General features: G+C 37.2%; 1 protein-coding gene across 1 annotated transcript in view; it reads left to right on the top strand.

Annotated features, from left to right (window-relative positions):
* The window catches only part of LOC131983881 (interleukin-6 receptor subunit beta), a 59,743-nt gene that overhangs the window by 39,262 nt on the left and 6,381 nt on the right, over positions 1-14,100 (top strand). Inside the window, exon 10 of the mRNA XM_059348709.1 lies at positions 13,278-13,466. Within this exon, the coding sequence (XP_059204692.1) occupies positions 13,278-13,466 (189 nt within the window). The remainder of the gene's footprint in view (positions 1-13,277; positions 13,467-14,100) is intronic.

The following is a 14,100-nucleotide window of genomic DNA, read 5'->3' as shown; positions in this document are numbered from 1 at the left end:
TGACAGCAATTTAAAATGACAAAGTATAGAATAACAAATATTTTATAATACGGTATAAACCAGGGGTCAGCAACCTGTGGCTCCGGAGCCACATGAGGCTCTTTAGGCCATCTGCAGTGGCTCCCTGTGTCTGGGACAAAAAAATCATATGACATGAACAGTTATTTATGTTTTCCCTATAAACGGTATTTATACGTCTACAGCCTTTCACCTTAACATCTACATTTTGCCAACTTTAAGTCTCTAGTTTTGAGTTTCTCTAGATAGACTAGCTTTAGATTCCAAATCTCCTGAGATATTTTTGGTGTCCAGCCTCTCATTTGCATTTGGCTCCTCGCTGCATTCTGACCAAATCATATTAATAAATGCTCATTATTGGCTAATTAATGGACTTAGTAGGCTGTTACATCCTCCTTGTGAGGCTCACAATAAGGTTTGCGGCTCCATTCCTAAATTATTTCTCTTTTTTGTCCAACAATGGCTCTTTTGTTAGTAAATGTTGCCGACCCCTGGTATAAACCGACTGTGATAAATGTTATGTGAGGTGTTTGCTCCCATTTAGCTCTTAAAGTTCACAAGATTGATTTTACTTTACAAGGAAATGTTTCTTTACCTGCTCGACAGTTTCAACTGAGACTCCAATCTTCCTCAGAAGCGTCATTACTAGTCCTTCAATCAAATTCATTATGGACGTGGACATCATTGTCCTTAAAATCATTGTTTTATTTTATGGCTTTTGGCCTTAAATCCAAGTAGAAAGACGTAGAAAAGGTCACACAAAACCGTTCGGGTCCTTTGCAGCTCCTTTAGATGTGCTAATGCTTCCAAATTAGCTAATGCTAATGCTAGGTGCTTCCAAATTAGTGCAGTTCTGCGCTTTAAATGCGTATTTATCAAGTCTGTCAGGTGATGATAAAGGGAAACGAGGCTGCAGATTTCTCCTGCTGTTCAGCTGTCAGTAGGCGTCCGTCACTTGTCTTTATGCAGAACACAGCTGAAGGCTTTTTGCAGAGTGGAAGTCAAACTAGAGTGGCTTGAAACAGGACTAAAGGGGGGCAGAGAGAAAGACATTTGTTAAGATATGAAGCTTGCATAAAAGAACACTGCAGCCATAAGTTGCTCTTATTTAACCCCTTAATGCATAACATTGGTCTAAAGCAGGGGTCTCAAACTCAAATGACCTGGGGGCCGCTGGAGGCAGTATCAAAATGACCAAAAAAAAAAAGACACAAAATGACTAAAAAATCCCACAAAATGACAAAAAAACCCTAAATTACTTAAAAAAAGACACAAAATGACGAAAAAAGAGACACAAAATTACTGAAAAACGACACAAAATGACAGAAAAAACTCTAAATTACTTTAAAAAAGACAGAAAATGACAAAAAAGACATAAAATTACAAAAAAAAGACAGAAAATGACAGAAAAAAACTAAATTACTTCAAAAAATAAACAAAATTATTTAAAAAAGACAGAATTATCAAAAAAAGACACAAAATTATTTTACAAAAAGGACACAAAATGACCCAAAAAAAGACACAAAATTCTTTTAAAAAAGACACAAAATTATTTAAAAAAAAGACACAAAATTACTTTTAAAAAAAAGACACAAAATTACTTTAAAAAAAAAAAAGACACAGAATTACTTAAAAAAAAGACACAAAATTACTTTAAAAAAAGACAAAATTACTTAAAAAAAAGACACAGAATTACTTAAAAAAAGACACAAAATTACTTTAAAAAAAAGACATAAAATTACTAAAAAAAGACAGAAAATGACAGAAAAAAACGAAATTACTTCAAAAAATAAACAAAATTATTTAAAAAAGACTGAATTATCAAAAAAAGACACAAAATTATTTTAAAAAAGGACACAAAATGACCCAAAAAAAGACAAAATTATTTTGAAAAAGACACAAAATCACCAAAAAAAGTAAATAAAGGGACCTTCCACACACAACACGGTAAAGTGCCATTCATATAAAACTCACATTAAACTTTCATATCAAGGTGGGGGCCACAAAATATCGTCACGAGGGCCACAATTGGCCCGCGGGCCGCCAGTTTGAGACCCCTGGTCTAAAGAGACCCGACTGAGTTTTTATGTTCTATATCTTTGCAATAAATTATTTTCATCATTTAGTATTCCAGGTTTTCCTCAATTAACTTGAGAGAAACATTTTTCTTGATAAAGTATGAAGGGAAAAATGGAAACAATTATCTGTTGTAATCAAAAACAAGATATTCAAAGAAAGCTTTGAATATTCAATCATGGAATAAATTGATTCCAAGAGCAAAGAAACACACAGCAGCATTAAATAAGATGTGGAAATGAATGCAGGTTATTTTTGAACCATGAAGTGTCCATATGTTGTGCATCAAAGGGTTAAGTACTAGGGGGAACATGGATCTGTATCGATTTATCAGTTCAATGATCAAAAATTCAATATCATCAATGCAAAGTGACAATACCTACATAGCTTTAAGATGCACCTTTGTTTTTGAAATTCACTCTTTATATTTATTCTTTTTTCATTTTACCCTTTGATGCACAACATGGGTCTAAAGTGACCTGCATTGATTCCTTTCATGTTATTTAATGCTGCTGTGTGTTTCTTCTTGTGTGTGATATCTTTTGATATCAACTTATTTTATGATTTAATTATATTAAGTATTATTTAAATATCTTGTTTTTGATATCAACAGATCATTATTTCCGTTTTGCTTCTCATACTTTATGAAGAAAAAATGTTTTTGTGTTTTTACATAGCTAACTACTTGGCTAAGTATTTAGCTAAGTAGTTAGCTTAGCAAGCTACTTAGCCAAAAAGTTAGCTAAGTAGTTAGCTTAGCAAGCTACTTAGCTAAAAAATGGATATGGGTAATTTTTGACCCATGTTGTGCATTAGAAGAGTAGTGATAAAAAGGGATTTTATTAAAATATGAATAAAGGAAAACATAAAATTAGGATGTATGATGATCAAAAACTAATTGAGGAAAACCTGAAATACTGAATGATGAAAATAATTTATTGCAAAGATATAGAACATAAAAACTGTTGGGTCACTTTAGACTATGTTGTGCATCAAAGGATTAAATGTCAGAAAAAAAGGCGCATTAATAATAATGTCTCATCATATTTTAGTTGTTGTTTGTGTGTTGATTCAAATTAATATGACCTTGTGTCATATTGCAAATATTGTATAATTGTCCAAATAATCGATAACATAGCCTATCGTAGCATGATGATGTAATTTACACCCCTAGTAACTTAGGGCGCTTTCACACCTATCTGGTTTGGTCCAGACTTTAGGACTTTTCAGTTTGATCTGAACCTAAATTCCAGGTGTGAAAGGTGCCAAAGGACCAAAGTTTGGTCGACCAAAAGAGGTGGTCTCGGTCCGGACCAAACCAACCAAGGTCCCAACCTTTTACAGTGTGAAAACAACTTTTTTTTTATAGTTCTGGCCTTCGTATCAATGACAGGAAGTTTTTTTCTTCTTCTGCTCTCGAATTATGGTACACGAAGTTAGCAGATAAAACAAAATATATGATAAAATGAGCCTCGGAAGCAAGGTTATAATAGTTTTGTATTTTTCATTAGTTTTAGTTTTAATTTCCTTGTGAAATTTTGTTTTCAAATTCACTTAGTTTTAGTTAGTTTTTAGAGTGAGTTTTCTAGTTTTAGTTTAGTTTTTATTTTTTTAAAACGCTTAGTTTTAGTTTAGTTTTTATTAGTTTTAGTGTTAGTTTTAGTTTTTTTGTAATGGGCTATGTGTTGGGTGCCAGATTCAAAGAGGTCATAATAAATGTTTCCTTTATTTCCTTTGGTTTATCATCTCAGCCCCAATAAGGTTATTAACTGTTTTGTATTCTGGTTCTAGTGTAAACATCCCAGTCTCAGTAAACATATTCACCATGTGTTGCATGTTCAAATAGAAACACTGAATTATGAATGAAAAAAGTTGACAAAAACGAAAACTAAGGACATTTCCACTATAATTTTAGTTAGTTTTAGTTAGTTTTGTAACCACACAATACAGTTTCAGTTAGTTATCGTTTTTTTAAAAACTCTAGTTTTTATTTTTATTTCAGTTAACGAAAATGTTTTTTCAATTCTAGTTTTCGTTATTTCGTTAGTTTTCGTTAACTATAATAACCTTGGTGGGAAGTCCAACAGGGAGATGACGTGTCCACTAGAACTGTCTTGTAAAGTCATTATTCCTGTTGCAGTGTGAAACCAAAACCAACAGGACCAAATGTAGACAATGGAACAGAACACGGACCTTGGTTCAGACTTTTAGGTGTGAAAACGCCCTTAGTATTACCTTAGACTTAGAATTAAGACTTATACTTAGAATAAAAACGGAGGGAGACTCACAGTGTTGACTGGATGAGTTTGCTCTGCTTTGTTTCGGTTAAATCCTCCGGTATTTGTTGGTTTCTCGCCTCGTCAATCTGGTCCCAGATCTGCGTGTTGACCCACAGCGACCCGGATAAGGGCAGGCTGGCTCGGGTGCAGGTGACCCAGCGGCACACGGGGCAGCGCACCTTGAGGAGGAAGCCTTCATTCTTACAGAGTTTCTCCAGACAGGGGGCGCAGAAGGTGTGTCCGCAGTGCAGCACTCTGGGGACCCGCTGGCTCCGGGAATACTCATAGCAGCATACGCAGCACTGCAGCTCCTCGCTGGGCAACATGATGGAGGAGGAGTGGTGGAGAGGGTGGAGAAGTTAGAGGCTGGAAGCTGTTTGTTCTGCAAAAAAGAACCAGAAAAAAAGGATTTAGCATCAAAACGTTGCACTGTTACTACCAAGGTTATTATAGTTAACGAAAACTAACGAAATAACGAAAACTAGAATTGAAAAAACATTTTCGTTAACTGAGATAAAAATAAAAAACTAGAGTTTCTAAAAAAACGATAACTAACTGAAACTGTATTTTGTGGTTACAAAACTAACTGAAACTAACTAAAATTATAGTGAAAATGTCCTTAGTTTTCGTTTTTGTCAACTTTTTTCATTCATAATTCAGTGTTTCTATTAGAACATGCAACACATGGTGAATATGTTTACTGAGACTGGGATGTTTACACTAGAACCACAATACAAAACAGTTAATAACCTTATTGGGGCTGAGATGATAAACCAAAGGAAATAAAGGAAACATTTATTGTGACCTCTTTGAATCTGGCACCCAACACATAGCCCATTACAAAAAAACTAAAACTAACACTAAAACTAATAAAAACTAAACTAAAACTAAGCATTTTCAAAAAATAAAAACGAAAGTAAAACTAGACAGCTCACTCTAAAAACTAACTAAAACTAACTGAATTTGAAAACAAAAATTCACAACGAAACTAATGAAAAATCCAAAACTATTATAACCTTGGTTACTACAATAGAAAATCATCCAGCAGCCTTTTTTTAGATCTATACTATAGCATTTTGAGATTTCCTGCAATGCAAAGTGCATTACAAATAAAATGCATTATTATTTTTATTATACTCACTGTCGGACTTGGTTACAGAAGGTTGAGTCTCTGCTGCAGTGACTCTCTGCCCACTCGGCTGAGCGCTTTTAAATCAGGCAGGGCAGGTCTTCTATAATGGGCGTGTAGCCCATTGCAGCTTTCCAGGGAAGCCCTCCATATAACACAGTTCACAGGAATTACGTGCAGCTCAGGTAAAGAGGAAACACTTTTTGTTTTTTTATTGCTACCTACCTTTGACCTGAATATAGGTCGGTTTATTTAACTCTCAACTCCCAAGGAAATATGTGTTTTTCCATGATGATGAAGAAACAGATTATGAATCAACATGACAAACACACGGTAAAAACACAGCACAAAGCTGAAACAGAAAGTGCAGTGGTGGAAGAAGTATTCAGATTCCTTACTTAAGTAAAAGTACCAATACCACACTGTGAAATTACTCCACTACAAGTAAAAGTCCTGCATTCAAAACTTACTTTAGTAAAAGTACAAAAGTATCAGCATCAAAATGTACTTAAAGTATCAAAAGTAAAAGTACTCGTTTTGCAGAATGACCCCACTCAGATTGTTAAATATATTCTCAATATATGATTTGATAATTATTATTGATGCATTTATATAAGCAGCATTTTATTTTCTCAAGGTAGGGCTCATTTTAACTATTTAATATGCTTTTATGAGGTCTAATTTAGAAAATGTCACTTTAAACTTTAAACCGATCATGTTTTCATGTTAAATCCCGATCTGAAAAGTAACTAAAGCTGCTGGCTATATGTAGTGGAGTAAAAAGTACAACATTTGCCTCTAAATGTAGTGGAGTAGAAGTATACATTTACATAAAATGGAAATACTCAAGTAAAGTACAAGTACCTCACAATTTTACTTAAGTACAGTACTTGAGTAAATGTACTTAGTTACATTCCACCACTGGAATTGTGTGTGGGTTTCAGTTTTGACGGAGCAGCAGTTATGTCCGGTGAGAAATCCGGGGTGCAGGTGCAGCTCAAAAAAACTTTTCCTCGTGCAGTGTATGTACACTGCCACTCCCACCGCCTGAATCTGGTGCTTTCGACAGCTTCAAAAGTGTCTCCCACTGTGGCCACTTTTTTTGATGTTGTAAATTCACTGCATCATTTCATGTCCGGAGCCAACAGACATGCACGATTTCTACAAATCTAAGAAGAACTTCACCCCGGCGCACCCCGTCTGGGGCTTGTGCGCTCCACAGATATTAGGTGGAGTTCAAAATCAGAGTCTGTGAGCCGAGTTTTAACATTGTATGATGTCATATTAGAAACACTGAGTGAGTTTGCGGAGGGGTCAGGTCAGACCAAAATAGACGCGGAGTCTCTCCTGCAACAACTACAGACCAAAAGATTCATATTTCTTCTTGTTGCGTTTTCTAAGCTGTTCAGTGCAAGTGATTTTGCGACAAAAAGCCTACAGTCACCATCTGTGTCAGTGACTGACTACATCCACATGATTGAGGGCCTCAAAGAAACTTTTGCTACTTTCAGGAGTAACTCAGACGGGGAATTTGAGAGAATAATCAGGCTAAGAGATGACATCATGAAGAAAAACGGCGTTGAGAACTGGGACGTAGCAGGCGCACGGAGCAGAAAGCTGCCTGCCAAGTTTGCTGACTCGCATGTGGCCTCTACAGTGGGCAGGTGCGCACCCATCAGGAGTGATTCTGATTTGCGCTCCTTGTGGATTATGATCCTTGACAGACAGCTGGTCGAACTTAACAACCGTTTTCAGAGTGACTCTTATGGAATAATGAAGGCTGCTGCCTGCGTCTGACGCATTTTGCCAGCTGGACGCATGGCGCGCGCCGAGCCGGTGTCGTGCCAAAAAGTGATAGCCTGCCAGAATCTGATTTCTGGCCGCGGGAGCGCGCACGGCAGCCCGTTGAGCGGTAGCGTAAACACGTCTGCTTTTCTCTGGATTAAACGGTTTTAATATGCAGATACACACAACTGTATTATAATGTAATTATAGCAAAGGCATGTGGCTTCGAAAGTTTAACGTTTGTTGTTGCGTAATTATTACAACTGTGGCCAAAAGAAGTGTATAGTTTGTAGTGAAAACAGACATGGCAACTATGTGATAGACACGTCTATTTCAGTTTTCACCTCGCAAAAACTGATTGAAGGCATAGTATAGTTACTGAGAGGTTATTTCTGCGTAAATATGACTTGATCTCATTCATGAACTTCATAATGTAAAGATCTGACCGCTCAATGGGCTGCCGTGCGCGCTCCCGCGGCCAGAAATCAGATTCTGGCAGGCAATCACTTTTTGGCACGACACCGGCATTATGGACTTCGTTTGGAGGCCTCTGATCTCACTGTGTTTGGGCAACTCATCAGGCGTAAAGTGGACACGGGACATCAGTTCCCGTCCCTTATTGAAGTCTTGGATTCATGTGACAAAGATGTTTTCCCCAACATGAACAGTTTCCTGCGTATTCTGTTGTCACTGCCTGTCACAAGTTGCTCTGTGGAGCGCCTGTTTTCAGTTGTGAACAGATTAAATCCACCAGCAGAGCTACAATGCTCACAGAGAGACTTAACAGCATTTCGTTGCTCATGTTTGAAAAGGAGCTTGCGGAGAAACTGGACTCGGATGAAGTAATAGATGCGTTCAAGGCCAAGCCACGCCGTTTCGCCCTGTACATTCAGAGCTGCGCAGTGAGCACAGGTGAGCACAATAGCATTGTGTCCTTTACTCTGCTGCTGAGCCCAATGTGTTCACATGGTTAAATAGTTTTTTTTTATCGCGCGTAATGTGGATAGGTTATGGCTCCGTGCTTGAGTACGCGCATGAATGTTATATTTCACTGTTCATCTCATTGGGAACGCAATGTCTCTGTGTGTATGTTTTTGCAGTGTTATTTTGAGAACACAAAGTGTGCTTTTTCTATGACTTTGTTATTGATTTATTTGAGAGCACGTCACACGTTAATGTTCAGACCTGCTGTGAACTAACTGTTGATTATTACTGATGAGAATGTGTTTATAAGTTGTTGTTGTTGTTGTTGTGTTAATAATGTTGTATTGGAGAGACGCATTCTTTTGAATGTTTGTGGAGGTGTTGAAATCTGTTCTCTGCTGAAAATAAATTTGGCACACCCAGTATTGCTGGTGCACACCCAATGTCTTTTTTCTGGCTACGCCAGTGAAACAAAACAGCCTTGCACGCTCGATTTCATTTCAAACCTGCAAACAGTCTGGAATCTAAGGCCGTTTCTTAGCCCTGTTTTAGGATCCAATCACAGAATGGGGAGGGACGGCAAGACGATGACGCGTACTACTGGACAGACGGAAGCTTGTATTTTTGTAGTTTTCTTACAGATCCAACATGGCTGCTGCAGACGCCAAGCTCTCTTTAGCTGGAGACGGCGTTTTAAATAGTTTAGAGCAGGGGTGTCATACTCAAATACACAATGGGCCAAAATTTAAAACTTGAATAAAATGGCGGGCCAACATTGAACAAATAAACCTTTTAATATAAACCAAACATGTTTTGCTTTAACATTAAATATGGAACCAGCAACGCTTATAAACATACAATATATAACTAAATAGTGCAGACATGCAAAATCAAATTTCAAATAAAAAACACATCAATGTCATTAATTTATTAAATAAAAATTAAATAAAAATCGTATGCCTCTTTTCTATTTGCATCCTTCTGATTTAAATATCAAAATAAACTTTTTCAACAGGTTAATACATTTAAAAATAAAATAACAATAATGAATCTAGTATTAGCGGTAAATGCGCCGTATAATACCGACGGGTCAGCTTTTATAGTACAATAATAATATAATAATTTGGTATTGCCTCGCGGGCCAAATAAAATTACACTGCAGGCCAAATTTGGCCCGCCGGCCAGAGTTTGATTTTAAAAGAAGAACAACGTTTGACTTTACACTCCTGTTTCACCACCAAAGAGCCCCCAGAGACCCGCAGCAGCTTGTTTGTTGCCCATAAAATCAGTGGATGTGTGGCTGAATGACATGAGGGGGAATAAGGCGTAAAAATAAATAATCTGGCAGAAAGCGAGAACTGGAGAAGCAAAGCAGCAGCAACACTCCATAAAACACTTTTCATAAGGTACCACACCATCCAGCACATACACACTGAACATTGATAGGCTGTTTACACAGAGCGGAGAGGAGAGGACAGGACAGGAGAGGCTGGAAAAATCACAATACTTCAATATATACAATATATGAGGAAAACTGTTTTGATAATTTTGTGGGGTTTTTTGGTCATTGTGTATCTTCTTTTGGAAATTCTGTGTCATTTTTTTGGTCATTTTGTGTCTTTTTATGGTCATTTTGTGTCTTTTTGGGGTCATTTGTGTCTTTTTTTAGTAATTTTGTGTCTTTTTTGGTCATTTTGTGTCTTTTTGGGGTCATTTTGTGTCTTTTTTGTCACTTTATGTCTTTTTTTGGTAATTTTGTGTCATTTTTGTCATTTTGTGTCCTTTATGGTCATTTTGTGTCTTTTTTTGGTCATTTTGTTTCTTTTTATGTTCACACACACACACACACACACACACACACCAACACTGCCGGTAGACTGTGAGCAGCCAGAGTCAGAACATGCTGCAGGAAAAAGTTGCAGAAGCAGAATTGAGCATTTTAGTCTCAAAGTAGAGATGGGCTAGTCTGGCTATGTAAACATCAATTTCTGTTTCTCTACATACATCATCTGGTATAACTGATCTGATTGGCTAAGAGCTACCTACAGACGCTTTTGATAGACATTCTAAGCGCCCAATAAGCGGCTCCGGAGGATCGTAAACCACACCTCCTCTACGGAGAAATGAACGGCTGACTAATCTCATTTGTGATTTAACAGGGAATCCCCAAAGTATTTAAGGTATTTCCCATGATACTCCCCCTCCCAAAAACAGATTATGACTCAACTTGGCACACACCCATTGGAATCAAGCTAAAAAAAAGCTTTCGTTCCTGCTTAGCTTGTTACAGATTGACGCAGTGTGAGTCACTATAATCAGGGCCAGATCAACACGTTGCTGTTCCCTAGGCAACAATATCCAAGGGCCCCATCATCACGACCCCAGAGTCACATCATAATCTGGCACAATACAGAATAAATTACAGTAATATACAGTTAACCCATTGACGCCGGGAAAGCATTACTGCATTTCTACCATTGAAACCAGGAGCGCTGTTGTGTTATTCTACCATTAAGGCCGGGACAGAGGATACGTCATTTTGTAGTATTCGTATTTTTTTCCACCTATACATGCGGGAGTGTCGCAATGCAACGTCGGACTTTTCCAGAACTTATAAATCATGGAGGAAGACGACTATAGCGGAGGCATATCTATATCTATATATATATATATATATAAATATATATAGATATATCTATATATATATATATAAATATATATAGATATATATATATATCTATAGATATCTATAGCGGAGGAGCTCAGCAGGAAGTGACGGAAGAGATCTGATGAAAACAGCACCGATGATTTTATTGCTGATCTGAACTTTGAACCCTCGGAACCAATCGACCGGGATTTATGGATGAGGAATATGTTTTTAGACGACATATTTTCACCGAAGAACAGACAGATTTGTGGCCATCTGGAGATAATAATATTATTAATAATATATTATTATTATTAATAATAATAATAATAATAATAATAATAATAGGCTAATTGATTGTGATGATGATATAAGAAATCATGACTGTTTATGTCTTATATTACTTTATGCGTCGTTGAGTACCCTGAAAAGTGCAATATATAAAATGTATTATTATTATTTATTATTATTATTATTATTATTATTATTATGATAATTTTTTTTTATTACAGTAGGCTAATGAGAACTATGTCTATTTCTTCCAATGGTCATATCATGTTAGCATCTAGCTAATGGGCATGTATTAGTATTATGCATAGGATTTTTTATTCAGACAAATGTAACATTTGCTGAGTTTGTTGATTTTTAAAAAAAATGTATTGAAGGTTTGGACAAAAAAAACTCAACTTCGTATGAAAGCCACGGGTATAAGCTCTCAAATACTTTTTGAATTTCATTTTTATCTGCTACAGAGGCTGAAAAATCTATTATTTAGTAGGTGTTGAATTTCCAGAAAAACTTCAGGTTTTAGGGGGTCATTTGAAAATCGCCCAGAGGTTTTACAGGCATTTTTTTCCAGGCGCTTTAGGCCTTAATGGGTTAATATACTCAGTACATCAATAACTTACTGTCATCAAGTGCATTTTCATGTACAGATGTTCAAACGCTCATAAAACTACAAATGCTCCACAAAGTCCTCTTGTCCAGGCCACTCACTCACATATGATGTTATGAAAACAAAACACGTCAGCATCAGTATAATCTAGAAAAACTGACCCACAACATAGATAATAATAATAACTAGTAAATTTCCTCTGGGGAAATTCTGGAAGGGCCACGGGGGCTACTGCCGGTGTGTGTACACTATGATGAGATTCTTCAGAGATTTATAACAATTAATACTAGTAATGTTATAATACTATATAATATACAAGGAGCACACCTACAACAAGCATTCCTTTACAAGTATTTATTTATACAGCAACCTATGACCTTTAACCTCAAAATGTGTGTGTGTGTGTGTTTGAAGCATGTGTATCTGGAGGAGTGTGCATGTGTGTGTGTGTGTGTATCTGTAACTGTAATCTTATCAAAGATCAAAGACAATCAGAGCAGAACAATCAACAGAAGTAACTGCCACCAACTGCCAAATGTTCTGGAACAGTGACAGCAGACAGACTGGAATTTCTGGCCTCGAACAGAAAGCATTTTTGGCAAAACCATAATACCTATCATTGATCCGACTTCACTTTGAGCGTCCTGAGTTCTTCCTGAACGTCTACATATTCTTTTTTTTCAGAAAAATGAAAAAATAGCTTTGTTAGAGCAATCTAAACAAACTGTTACTTCTCGCTTTTGCCGAAATCTCCCTGCGTTTTTAATATGGGAGCCAATGAGGCTGTTGGTGGTGTTGGTGGATCATCTGTGCGTCCTACGCCCAAACTATAACTCTGACAGCTTTACCAGAGGATTGTGAGGGAGAAGACAAATTTTCCTACATTTCTATGTATAAATTATTTCTGTAGAGTGGAATTTGCGGCCTGGAGCGCAGTTTTCAAATTTATTTTTTGACAGTTTCTTCTCTCCCTCTACACTCTGGCGATGATGTCACACACTGTGACACGAACATTCCGTGCAATACACACCCATTATAATCTCAGAATTTCTCCAAAAATGATCATGGTCATTGAACAGGGATTGATAAAAAAACTATATGACCTATCGAAACGTGGATTAATACACCGATACACAAGACTTGTGTCTACTGTTTAACGTTTAAATGGAGTCTCTAGGTGAAATTATGCCGGAGAAGTAGACGTTTAAAAATCTACAATTATTGTTCTTTTTCGCTCATTTTTTTTCGGCCGTCCCATTCACTTCAATGCAAAATTTTGGGCAGTTTTTCGCGATTTACGTCGCAAAAAAATCATATTCTGTAGAGAAAAGTAATCGCACACCGATCCCGATCAAACCGCACGTTTTGATATAATAAGAAAAAATCCACAGTATAACAATAGTGCAATAGGCTTTGCCCAGTTGCCCATATGGTTAATCCGGTCTTGACTATAATGAGAATCCTGAATACTGGAATCAGACCCTGTTAACATCAACCACCATTCTCTCCCTTATGTCTCCTCAGAGCCTCCAGCACCGAGCCGGATCACTGCAGATCCTCTGGACGACAGCAGTCTGGAGGTCGGCTGGGAGGCTCCAGCTGATTGGTCGCTGAGCGGCTTCGTGGTGGAGTGGTTTGCTGTCAGAGAGAAGAACAGCAGCGTCGTCCACTGGGAGACGCTCAATGGTTCCCAAAGAGCACTGGTCATAACAGGTAACCCAGCAGAACCACTTCAAGAAAGAGTACTGTGCATCCATAGGGAACAAAACATCCAAAACTGAGGAAAATCCGGATGAATTTAAGTAAACAGAGGCTGTTTAACTCAACCTGGTCTCACAGGAATCTGTGAAATAGCCACGGATTTCGCTTAACTCAAAATCCGTGGAATAGCCACAGAATCACTCAAATTTCCTTGAAGCTGACACGGATTTCGCTACAATGCAAGTTAATGACAGTCATATCCCATGGCTATTGGTTTGTTCCAAGTCACGTGACTTTCAAGGTCCCGGCGGTCAGAACAAAAAACATGGCGGACAGTTCTCTCATTTTTAGTGAAAAAATCAATATTTTGACTTAGTTTCTGCATAAAAATGGATTTTGATCACATTTCTAGCGAGAAATATATGTTTTATTTTCTAAATCTTCACTCAGTGAATGTACATAATCACTTTGTATGTTGGAATAGCCACAGGATATGACTGGCATTAACTTGCATTGTAGCCAAATCCGTGTCAGTTTCACGGAAATTTGAGTGATTCAGTGGCTATTCCACGGATTCCTGTGAGACCAGGTTGGTTTAACTGTAGCAAAACTAGTTTTTTATGCAAACTGTTCACTGCAGCTTATT

This window comes from Centropristis striata, chromosome 13, assembly GCF_030273125.1.
Source record: "Centropristis striata isolate RG_2023a ecotype Rhode Island chromosome 13, C.striata_1.0, whole genome shotgun sequence".
In the NCBI taxonomy this organism is placed as follows: domain Eukaryota; kingdom Metazoa; phylum Chordata; class Actinopteri; order Perciformes; family Serranidae; genus Centropristis; species Centropristis striata.
The sequence above is the reverse complement of the archived record's forward strand: the minus strand, read 5'-3'. Positions and strand labels throughout refer to the sequence as shown.